The sequence below is a fragment of the Montipora capricornis genome, chromosome 3 (genome assembly GCF_036669925.1).
Source record: "Montipora capricornis isolate CH-2021 chromosome 3, ASM3666992v2, whole genome shotgun sequence".
NCBI lineage: Eukaryota > Metazoa > Cnidaria > Anthozoa > Scleractinia > Acroporidae > Montipora > Montipora capricornis.
The window spans coordinates 66,843,693-66,856,192 of record NC_090885.1 but is presented as its reverse complement, the minus strand read 5'-3'; the positions used below and the strand labels follow the sequence as shown (position 1 = coordinate 66,856,192).

General features: G+C 41.2%; 1 protein-coding gene across 12 annotated transcripts in view; it reads left to right on the top strand.

Moving 5' to 3' along the window:
• The window catches only part of LOC138043810 (fibropellin-1-like), a 23,178-nt gene extending 13,302 nt beyond the window's left edge, over nucleotides 1-9,876 (top strand). For 8 of the 12 annotated variants that reach the window (XM_068890278.1, XM_068890277.1, XM_068890272.1 and 5 more), the window contains 7 exons: nucleotides 165-278; nucleotides 379-495; nucleotides 3,141-3,254; nucleotides 4,392-4,442; nucleotides 5,035-5,184; nucleotides 7,919-8,068; nucleotides 9,741-9,876. In XM_068890278.1, coding sequence (XP_068746379.1) covers nucleotides 165-278; nucleotides 379-495; nucleotides 3,141-3,254; nucleotides 4,392-4,442; nucleotides 5,035-5,184; nucleotides 7,919-8,068; nucleotides 9,741-9,742 — 698 coding nt within the window. In that variant the 3' untranslated portion in view covers nucleotides 9,743-9,876. Of the gene's footprint in view, nucleotides 1-164; nucleotides 279-378; nucleotides 496-3,140; nucleotides 3,255-4,391; nucleotides 4,443-5,034; nucleotides 5,185-5,665; nucleotides 5,942-7,918; nucleotides 8,069-9,740 lie in introns of those variants that run through there. The other 4 variants (XM_068890275.1, XM_068890270.1, XM_068890268.1 and 1 more) reach the window with 3 other exon arrangements.
• The last annotated feature ends 2,624 nt before the right edge of the window (nucleotides 9,877-12,500 follow it).

Genomic DNA, 12,500 nt, shown 5'->3' with positions numbered 1-12,500 from the left:
CTTGTTTTTGTCAATAAACTTCCATGATTGATTTTTCACAATCCAATACTAACATCTGGCTATAGCAAACTGAACGGTACTCTTACTACTTGTACAAGGTGCAAATGCGTTAGCACTAATCGGATTAATGATTTATTCCGCTATTTTTCTGTTGTCTTTTTCAGACATTGACGAATGTAAATCAGCACCGTGTAAAAATAGAGGAATCTGTGACAACGACAACGGATCTTTCACTTGCAAGTGCAATGCTGGTTTTGCTGGGCATCTCTGCGAGAAAGGTAGTGTGAATAGCAACAAAAAGCAATACGGTTGCAAGAGTGTTGTTAAAGTAATGCCGTATGTTTAAGGTTAATAATACGTTTTCTTTCCCTTCTCAAGATATTGACGAATGTAAATCACCTTCTCCGTGTAAAAATAATGGGAATTGTGTGAACGAGCATGGAAGTTACACGTGCAACTGCAATGCCGGTTTTACCGGAAAGCTTTGTGAGAAAGGTATTGTGACATCACAAAATGTTTTTCTCGTATAAAGATACTGCTAAAGAAAAGCTTCATTGAAATATTAAGAACCTTTAGTTTTCCCCAGTTTCCGGACATCGACGAATGCATATTATTCCCCGCTTCTAAAAGTGGAACTTATGTAACGAACAGGGGATTCACACATGCACCTGAAATGCTGACTTTTTGGGAAAATTATCCGTGAGGAGTAAATGTAACGAGACACAAAAACGCCCATCCTATAACGAACTGCTAAAGCAGTGCTTTCTTCACGGTTCATCGTTTTTTACTTCTCAGGAATAAGGAATTATAGCGGAGCTCAGGTGCGTGAACCGCGTCAAAAAGAGCAGAATCGAACGAAAAGAGCTCCACATGCGAAAAGACTATTTAAAGCATATCACTAAATTTTCATAGTTTTAAGAAATAACCCTGACTGAAATAGCATTTTAGTGATCGTAGTATATGAAACTGAGATTCCCAATAACGTAAACTTTGAGACAATTGTAGAGCGAGTTTCAATCGAGTGTCGTAAAACCAAAACCGAAGTAATTACTTTGGCCAATCAAAAAGGACGGAGACAATCCAGTCAACCAATCAAAACTTGAAGTAATTACACGTAGCCTACGCAAAGCCCGGGAAAATGTGCACGCGCGAGCCACGTTTGGTTTTGGTTTCACTTCTGATTGGTGGAAAAAGTAGCACGAGAACTTTTAACCAATCACTGAATAACTTCTTTGTAAATATTAGGCCAACTTTAGCAAAGGAAATCAAAGCTAATCATACAGACCCCTTGAAATACATAGAATCTACACCATCAAACAGTTTTTATCTTGCTCCAGTAACCCAAACACAGGTATCTACATTATTTGCTGGACTAAAAGAAAATAAAGCATCCCTAAATGTTCCTAACAAACTTATTAAACTTGCAAGTGGACAGCTCTCTGCACCCTTCACTGAAATATATAATGAGTCAATACTATTGGGGGAGTTTCCTGAAATCTTTAAAATATCAAAAGTAACCCCAATATTTAAAAGTGGCAGTGTATCTGATTTAGGAAATTATAGGCCAATAGCAGTTATTTCTCCCTTTAGTAAAGTACTGGAAAGACTAGTATATGACCAACTTGTGTCCTATCTGGAAAAAGAATGTCTACTCTTTGACTTCCAGTTTGGCTTTCGAAAGGGATACTCCATTGAATATACCATTCTAGAAACTGTGGAGAAATTAAAATCAGCAGTTGACGATCAACAAATAACATGTGGTATCTTTTAGACTTTTCGAAGGCCTTCGATACAATTAACCACCATATTCTTTTAGAAAAACTGTATAAATATGGGATCCGAGGACTTCCCCATGCATGGTTTTCAGACTATATAACTAATCGTAAACAATATGTCAAAGTTGGTAATGCAGAATCCAGCCTGAAAACCATCACATGTGGCGTGCCTCAAGGCTCCACACTAGGTCCACTGCTGTTTCTTTTGTATATTAATGATTTGCCTAGGTCCTCGATGAAATTAACTTTTAGGGTTTTTGCAGATGATACAAATATGTTTTATTCTTCAAAAGACCCCGAACAATTACAATCAGTTGTTAATGAAGAACTTGGAAAGGTCTTAAAATTTTGTGCAGCAAATATGCTATCCATTAATTTTAAAAAGACAAATCACATGATAATTACTTCACCTAAGAAGAAAACAAATATCAGTATAACAGTGTGTAGTATAGAACAAAAGTCGCAGATTAAATACTTGGGTGTCTTTATTGATGAGCACCTAAAGTGGGATGCTCAGCTCCAGCACATTAACAACAAAATAACAAAAAATATTGGAATTTTATTTAAGCTTAGGCATTGCATGCCTATGAGTACACACAAACAACTGTATTATACTCTCATATATCCGTATTTGACGTATGGAATAATGAGCTGGGGTACCGCATACCAAACTAAGTTACATAAAATCAAAATAAGTCAAAATAACTGTATTCGTGGCATCTTTTTTGCAAACAAAAGAGAAAGTCCCACACCGTACTTTAGACTATTAAAAATTTTAAAGTTAGAGAATATTTTAAAATTAAAAATTGGCGCTCTTGTGCATAAAATACAAGATCGAAAAAAGGATATGCCTCTTGCTCTCTATGATTTAGTTCAACCAGCTTCGGCTGTCCATAATTATGAGACCAAGATATGCCACTAATCAAAACCTATACAGACCATTTTCTAGAACTAATTATGGCATGGCAAGATTTAGCGTAGTGGCATCACAGACCTGGGAAGCAATACGTATAAAAATTAAGTGTCTCCCCTTTGAAAGTTTTAAAAAAAGAATTCAAACTCTCTCTACTTGATAGTTTGACGTGTGATTAACTTAGCCAGACCTTTATAACTAGTTTCTATAAGCACAACATAACCTCCACCCACTTGTAACTGCTCTGTGGTAGCAGCCAGTGTATAGCTAGCTCTGTTTTTATTTCTTTTTTACTCTTTTTGTTGTTGTATTGTAGTTGAATAAGTGTGAATAAATGAACTTGAACTTAAACTTGAATGAAGTGTTGCAAAACCAAAGCAATTCGCTAATTATTTTTGATACTCAATTGAAAACCGCTCTAAAGTTGATTGTTGTATTTTTATTTTTTTAAGTTGATGAATGTTCGAGGTCACTCTGTAAGAATGGAGCCAATTGCAAGATTACTGAGGATGGGTACAGCTGTCAGCCTTGCCCTGCTGGATGGAAGGGAAAAGACTGTGATGAAGGTTTGATATATTCAATTTGTTGTAACACTCTAAGAAAAGTTAAAAAGAATTTTAGGAACTATCATGCGACTAAATTCAAAATGCCTACATGGCATAAAAACTGGTTCAACGGCCCTCTAGCTTTGCCACAACACCTGTAACTCCATGCCCTACTCTTCACGAATAGTATGTGGATTCTTTTACCTTCCACAGGGTTAGGAACATTGAAGGGTTGTGTTACGGGTCCTACGGTTTTGTTGTTTAACCATTTCCAGATGTCATTATAAAGGCAGCACTTTGCCCTCAGTTATTTTTTAAAAGACCCTGAGTGTTCAGGTGGGCAGACACGAGGGGTCATCTTGCAGGGACAAGTTGCAGCGACATGTTTCAGCGACACCTGAGGTGTCACCTGAGGTGACATGTATTAGGGTCGTGTAGCGGGGACGTGTAGCTGGGACAAAATCGCAACATTTGCACACAGATGAAAATGTTGCGGATACATGTTCCAGCGATATGTTGCAGAGACTTGTCTCACGAAGTGCACTGAATTTGTTAAACCTCATGGAACACGTCGCGGGGACAAAATCACCCCCAAATTTGTGTTGCACAATTATAAAAGTATCAGTTCACACGAGGGACATGTCGCTAGCTGCAACATATCCCTGAAAGTGTGTGCACATGTTGTGATTTTGTCTCGGCCACGTGTCCCCGCTACACTTCCCTGCTACATGTCACCTCAGTGTGCACTACACAAGTTTTTTGTCGCTGCAACATGTTCCTGCAACATGACCCCTCGTGTCTGCCCACCTTTAGTCCGGCCGGAGTTTTGATCCTGTGACCTCCCCGCACAGTAGTCCGATGCTCAACCTATTGAGCAAACCGGTCGACAATGACGTCTTTTTCATTTTAATTTTGTTGTTTCTTTGCTTGCTTCTGTTTCATCCGTTTTGAACAGACTCGTTTTTCCTTGTCTCTGCTACGATAACGATTCTACACGTAGCTTTGTCAAGATTAAATTCATAGAAAGGCCAACATCCTTCCTTGAACAATCGTTCTCTCTTATACAAACGTTGCTTGAAGTATAATTGTCCCGTTTTTCTATTACAAAAATACGTTTTTCCTTTTTTTATCCCATGTACTTCATCGTCTCAAAACCAGTTGTATCAGTTGGATCGCCAGAAGAACCTTCAGAAGAGCCAACTCCAGAGGGTAAGCAGTGATCGCGTAGAACGTCCCTCGGGACAAGTATCCCGAGATAAACCCACTCTTGGACCCAAGGACCCTAAAAATACCCGTTCCTTGACGTTCTACCTGCCATCCCGTCGTCGAAACCGTACTTCAACCCTAATTCTGCACCTCAACTTTGACAGTGAAATGGCTTCACTAGTACAACTTTGTTGCTGTGAAAGAAGCCTTTTGCTCATATAACTATTGTAATTAGGCAAACCATTACGATCACCTCCCCATAGGTAAAAGTCATTCCTATCTTGTAAACTAGAGCACGCCTTTTTACCAGAGAGCTAGTGATGGCCTACCTGTATAAAGACAACTGCACTAAGAGGAACCCTCTTAGTGCAGCTTTTCCTTTCCACTCTTCACGCCGGTAATTATATCGTGCATAGGGTGAAGGGGAAGGGGGGGGGGGGAGGATTCGCATTACTTTAAATGGATTGAGCAGGAGAAGGGCTGCTCGGGGCTTAAGAGCAAAAATGATTAAGCGCTTTAGGCTTGACGACGCACATCGAATGCTAATGACCGACTTACATGTAGATAGATAACTGGAGTAAACTATTGGCTTTAGGAATCACCTACAAGCCTGTTGGATGCTTCAGAGATGGGCCTCTCCACGCTCGAGCCATGCCTGAGCTTTTGATAAACTTCCGAGGTAACATTGACTGGAACCATCTGGAAAAGCTCGTAGAAAAGTGCGCAGACGAAGCCATGAGGAGAGGTAAGTACAGAGTGTGGTGATAACGACTCTTTCATTAAGAAGTTAAAGAAGAAAACGACGGGAACGACAACGCCACAAAAAAACAACAATATCATTGATTAAAAGAAGAAAACATTATCGTGCTGCATGTGTGGCACGCGTTTTAGCATATATTTTTTCGGTAATTTGCTTAACAACGACCGGAAAACACCTAATTTGGGATTTTGAACACAATGCAGGGGTACAAATCTCTATTTTTACTCTGGAACGAATCGTTCTCAATTTATTTTTAGGCTACTTCGCCCACACTGTACGCCGTGAACGAGATTAGGTCGCGTTTTCGTCGGCGTCGCCGTCGCCGTCGCAGACCTTATTGTCCCTAGTTTTGGCTTCTAGTCTGGACGAGTCGATAGTGATATAGTAAAGGTGTTCTACTGCGCCTTCCATAAAAGTGAGGACTCTGAAGTTAAGTTCCAGTCAGAGGTTGCGTTTTTCATTGCAGGGAAGGATATAACCTGCGTAGCAGGCGTTTTGGTGAATTATGGGTGCTTTTTTCCACCGGGATGCGTTGACTTTCGAGTGATCGTTTGACTGTAATGGCCCGCGAGCGAAAGCCCAGACCGAACTGGAAGGGAAAGAGGAGAAGGAGCGAGAAACCGCCGGCAATCAACCTCACAAGATTTTCGGAACCTCTCATTTCCAATCATGCGTGACGAACACGGGTTTGATGTCTACTAGCCACCAACATAGCGCGCCTTGTGTAAAAATTGTCGGGAGTACAGTTCATGCTTTTTACAAGATCGAACTGAGATTTTAACAACTTCCACAAAAGATTGTCGACGAATCGCACACAGTAGAAACATGGACGTGAACTGTACTCCCGACAATTTTTACACATTTCAGCACCTTGAGAAATACGCGTCTCCTGCCGATGCGAAAAGTAGATGAAACTTCCCAATGGTTACAACTTCACTAATTCCTAACTCTTCGGCTTCTTTAATCTGGTCATCGATACTTCTCCAAAGATGTGATGAATTTAAAATGCAGAACACATTTCTTCTACTATATTTTTAGAAAAAGCTCAAGTGTGAAGCTTTTGCCTAATTCAGTGGGAACATCTTCTTTAAGAACACCAGAAAATCCAAGCCCCTCGATCAAGCTTCCGCAAGGACGTTTCCAGGTTTTTTTGAAAATAGATCATCGGCTTTTTCCGTTGTTTTGTTTTTACACTTTTGCAAAAGGGAGCAGTGAATTTTGACTGACAGGCGGATTTTTTTTTGACACTTTATTAGCCAATAGGCTAGTTTCGAATTGTGCAGCAACAAAAGAACAGAGTCGAGGTTCAGGGGAATAATTTGCATTTTCCTTTGTTTTGAACAATACAATATGCTAATTATTCCCCTGAACCTCGACACTGTTCTTTTGTTGCTGCACCATTCGAAACTAGCCTATTAGGAACGATACTGCCTCGTTCCCAGACGTCTCTCTTTTTTTCGAGGAACAAGAGCGCGCTCAAAGGACCAAGGGAAGGGGAAAAGGCGCCTCTCTCCTTTCTCCTTCCCGTGATCCCTCGCATGCTCGTTCCCAGTTTCTCGAGCTTCTAGCTCACCTGCTTCTGCTTTGCGACTGAAATCGAAGCGCCTGAGGAGGAGGCAGGGAACGATATCTTCCCCTTCCGCTGGCGAACGGGAGTTTCAAAAATCATGTGGGGTTGCAGGCGGATTCTCGCTCCTGTTCTCCTCGTCTCCTCCTCCCTCACTGTGACTTTCTCTTTTGACTTCGGTTCAGGGGCCCGTTTCTCGAAAGACCCGAAAACGTTTCGGGCCGGAAAAGTCATTTGTGAAACTGCCATCCGCGTATTTAAGAAAACTGAGGTGTTTTCAAGATAACAAAAAGCAGAAATGACGACTGAAAACCTCTCGTTTCTTGAGATATAGAGGGAACTGTGACACACGGAAAAGTGCCGAAAAGTTTCGGGACTTTCGAGAAAGGGACTCCAGGTTTTTGGCGCGGCCATTACATTCAAACGGTCCCTCGAAAGCCAACGTACTCCAGCGGAAAGAAGCGTCTGTAATTTACCAAACCGGCTGTTACGCAGGTTAGGCGGGTTATTGCGTCTCTTTCAGGACTATGATTCGGACGAATTGCAATCCACTCTTCTTTTCTTAGCGGCCCACTAACTGTTGCCTGCAAATATCATGTCACTTACGGCAGTGAAAAACAAAACCATTGATTCGAATACCAGATTTTGCACGTTGCGAAACGCAATCATTGTATGAGTAAAACTACGAGGTTGTTTTGTTCCCCAGTCTATATTAAGTATTCATCAAAGCGACCCATGAATAAGTTAGTTTCTAAACAAACGGTCGTGCTGCGTAGGTGGACCTTAAGAATTGCGAGCTGATATTTCGAGCGTTTGCCCATCGTCAGAGCAAATAGCGAAGGGTTAACGCTCGAAATGTCCGCTCAGAAATCCCCTTTACGATTTTATCAACTCGTTTGATAAGACCAAAGTTTACATTACGTTAGGTGTGCGTTGCTAACTCTAAAGTATGCTGACAATGGTTGCGGTGGCATTAGGGAGTTAACGCTATAATACTACATCAAGGTCTATTGTTCAGTGTTCCCTTGGGAATTCAAAACACCAGAAAGGCTGCGGTCGCATTCGAGAGTTGACACGAAAGTAGTAACAACACCAGCGTTACACTGTGTTTCTCTCAAGTGTGACCTTAACCAATATGTCCATCATTTCCAGGAAAAAAGTACTTTGGACTCCACTTTTATGGAGAGTGTAGGTCTGTCAAGAACTCGGGTCATAATTATGATCGATATGGCAAGAATCCTTCTGGCTGCTACAAGAACTTGGTTGGAAAGGAATGGAACAACATGGTGTACAAGTTTGAGTGTAAGTATGATAATTGCAATGATTTTAGAATACCGTATGTGAAAGTTTAGTCATATATTTGAGCTGCGGAATGGTGATGCAATGAAAGTTACAAAGATCAGCGCAGTTACATGAGCAACTTAAGCAGCTGAAACCAGGCCTGGAAAAACCCAGGCTTGAACGACATTCGAACCCAGGACCGCGCTGCTCTAACAACTGAGCTATTAAGCCGGCCTGGAGCTTGGGACGATTGCGAGTTTTTCGGACCGCAAGATGTTAATATTGCAATTCACGTTGTCGCAAATCACGCGAATATTCATTCAAAAGGAAAAATGGTAGATCACAAACGAAGCACCAGGGAGGAAAAGAGCTATCCAACATCTCGCCATTGTAAATAAAATCTTGTGAAGATTGAAGGAAAGACGGTTCAAGCGAAAGGCTTTTGTCCGGCTACAAGAACCAACATGATCTCCTCTCTAATTGAACGATTATCGTCAAATCGTAATTTGCTTTGAATTTACTATTATCGTTAATTTAGGACACTGTGTCCCAGGAGTTGTGGTAGCAGAGAAAAGAAGGAAATTAAAATCATAACAGTGGATTGGATTTGAACCTGGAGCTTCTATTCTATAGGAACCGCTTCTTTCCTCTTCAACACTGAAAATCAAGACACCGCACTCTCAAAAAAACATATATTTAACTCTCCCATAGAATATCGCTACTGAAGAATTACTAGGCCTAAGCTTTGATTTTAAGGTGGCTCAAACCAGTTTCAAAACTTTCCAGAGACCTTGTTATTCGAAGGATTGACACTACAACACTTTATCACGTAACAGCAATGTTACGGTACCATGTAAAACATCAATTATTGCTGAACAAGATGCGGTCATTTTTATGACCTAAAAGGCTACCATGGCAACAGGAAAGCCTTGCAAAACACCCTTTATTTTGGCTTTAGTGCCTCCTGTCTGAAAAAGGAACTCGGTGATTCCAATTTTTTATTGCACAGTATTTAATATTGTGTGTTTAATATTGTCTTTAAGCAGCTAGCGGTGTGGTGGTCAAGTGGTTAGGTGACGGGTTGATCAGCATTCCCAGGTTCGAGTCCTGTGTCCATACACTTGGGTTGTCGTTTAAAAAATATTTGTCCATTTCCCATATTGCATTTTAAGCTTTCAGTGTTCTAAATTAGTAAAATCAGAGAAAATTACGAATTAACGTTAATCGTTAATTCAAGGGTAGAGAATGGGCTTTAGCAAGAACTGACCAGAGCCATTCTCTTTCCCAGAACCCATAGTTTCTCTTAGTCGACGGGGCCTTCGCTCGAGAAAACGAAGCGGGGCTCTTGTGGCCGATGGCCACATGGTCACATTGTTTTGTACATGATAATATATATTCGATTGCCTGATTGTTCGACTTTTATGACATAAGCCTGACTTACTCACTAACTCACTCACTCATGCCCTTTACGCCTAAGTAGCATGTAGGGCAGCAACATGCTCCTCCACTTCTGCCGGTCCCTTGCCATAAGGTTGATGCCTCCCCTCCTTGATTCCTTTCTCCACTGTCCGTCGCCACGTGATCTTGGGGCGACCCCTCTTGCGTTTCCCTTCTGGCGTCCAATGCATATGTAAAGCCTGAAATGCTGGAAATTTATTCTCACCAGTTGCGTTGTCCTTTCATCACTTTGCAGAGCCTGAGTAATCTCCGGTGATATGGAACTGACCAAGAACACAAATATTTATTTGTCGGTAATCTACGAAAAAAGTCTTGGAAAAAGTACATTAAATTTAGAGAAAGGAAAAAATAAAATGGTTGGAATGATATAAGCATATTTTGCGTTCTTTTTGTCGTGTTTTCTTTTACCTAAAAGTGAGCGATGTCATAGCTCCCAAGCCCTCATTGACTACAAAGATGCTATAGGATAGACTTTGATGAGAGTTTTTTTTGCCACCCAGAGGTATTACAATAAGAACATTAAACTGATATACTGTATTCAGGATTGTTATGGAAGTTTCTCGGCGTTTTATTGACAATTACAGTTGTCTGTTTATTGCTTAACCCATTGACTCTTAATATGTACTTATTGACTGAGTGTGAGGTCCGTACGGGAAAATATTTGGCCCAAAGTCATGGCAATACGTGTTCCTAGTAGGGCCGTGCAGTTTTTTCCGGCCCTGCTCGTGCTAATGCGTAACGGCCCTCATACGGAGATTTTCTCAGTTTAAAATGAAAGCGCGCGGGGCCGTACGGGCCATCTTATAATAGATTTTGCTGTCTAACGCCAGACGAGTTTGCTCGTCATCAATTGAGATCGGTTCAGCAGTCAGTTTGTTAACAACCTCTACATCCACTTAAAAACTATGTCCTCATTAAGTTTTGAGTGGTTGACAACTAAGCCTCGCGCATGTAGCGCTGTTCTGACAGAAGTGCTTGGGTGTGGTCGCGACCACAGAACTGGTTTCGTCTTCTGATAGCTAATCGGGGACTTCATTTTCTTTGGAAAGAACATTTTCACTCTCATAAAACAAGACAAGAAGCGCTGCCAGTTTGCATTGTAATCCATGTTGGTTTTTCTTGACCAGTGGAGATTTGCGTTGGTTTGTGTGCTTTTAGCTTTTCCTGTCGTTAATGACGCTTCATCGCGTTATCGTATTTAATGTCTTGATCTGCTTAAGTACGCTTTTCGAAGGGGTTGATCGCACTTTCTCTCTCTCGGAAAATACCTCATTTCACTTTACAAAGCAAGCCTGCTTCAACGCTTTTCCAGGCAGTAAAATAAACTTAACATAACTTGAAATGAAGCTAAATTTTGCTATCTTTAGTACTGAAACAATTTATTTTTCCCCTTTGATGGATATATGTAAATCGATGGTTTGTTTTGAAGTTTCTTTTTTTAATTTATCGACGGTTTTCCTTTTCTGTAGAATCTGAAAGTGCGCACTCCTAAAGTTCATTCCAGCAGTCAGGACAATATATATATGTCAGTTACATCAAGCAGGAGTCACGTATAGGAGCCTCCCTTAATTTGCACTACATCCTTGAGTCGATCTTTGCGCGTATCTTTCTATTTTTAGAACTAATCCATCAACAGGAGACTCACATTTACATTAATTTGAACAATTTCCATACATTGGTTTTGCTGTTTTTGTCTTCGTATAACAATAACTTCATTCTGATTGGTCATTCTAGAGAGTGCGTGCAGAGCCGAAGAACTTGTGATGTTCTAAAAATAGAAAGATACGCGCAAAGGTTGTCTCATAGGGCTGGTATGGGTGAGGAAAGCTCCTTCTAATGGGCCCATGCATTTAAGTACTTTGCCATTCCATTTCACTCTCTGACCGATATTAGACAGGACACTTCGACTTCACTACGAATATTACTTCCAAGCTTCTGTGACAGAAATCCTCGTCATACTGAAGTTAAGATTACTTGTTTACTTCATCTGCAGTAAGATATCAGTTTCTTGCTTTGTATATTAACTACATTGAAATTAAATAAATGGGTGCGCCCTCTTGACTTCGCTTTAAGAGTGCATGTCAGAGATAATCAACCATTTTCGAAATTTCGTGGTCAAAGCTAATCCCAAACCCCCCCCCCCCCCAAAAAAAAAAGGATTTTGCTTAAAATCTTGTCCAGATGTAGCCTATTATGTCTCTAGATGCACATTTTTACTCGAACAGTTGTTGGAAATATACCGAAGGGATGTCGGTCCGTGGACTGGTTGAAAACGAGTTTCCTAAACAACTAGAGAGGAATTCGGAGAGGAGAACGAGGAATAGTTTTTTAGGACACTTGAAAGAGAACTTGGAATGGAAACGACAAAGCGCAAAGAAGAAGTAATTTATTGAAATGGATTACTGAACATAGAAGTGCCAGGAGGATATGATGAAATCCCTGAAGAATAAAAAGAAGACGAATGCATAGAACGAAGATGGTGAAAATGAACGTGACATAATAAACACTGGTAAAGGTAAAGTCCGCTACGTTCCTAGAAGGCCCGTCAGGCCGGCATGAAGCGACTAGGAGTATTTTTACTCCCCCCTGGATGGGACGCTAGTCCATCGCAGGGTTACCGCCAACATTTCGCCGGTACTCATTTATACACCCGTGAGAAGTGTCTTGCCCAAGAACACAACACAATAGGGCCGTTTATACGAGAGAAAATAAGCCGCGGGTAACTCTGGTCGCGGCTTACGTAAGCCGCGAAAGGAACTATTTATACGAGTATAAACTCCCAGGCCAGGATAAGACGCAGCTTGAGAAAGCCATGCAGCGTAGATTTTGTACCATTTATACAGGGTGTTCGCGGCTTATGTAAGCCACGGCCAGAGTTAGCCGCGGCTTATTTTCTCTCGTGTAAACGGCCCTAATGTCCCCAGCCATAACCCGAACCCGGACCACCCGATCCGGAGTCGAGCACACTAACCATGAGGCCATCGCGCCTCACTAA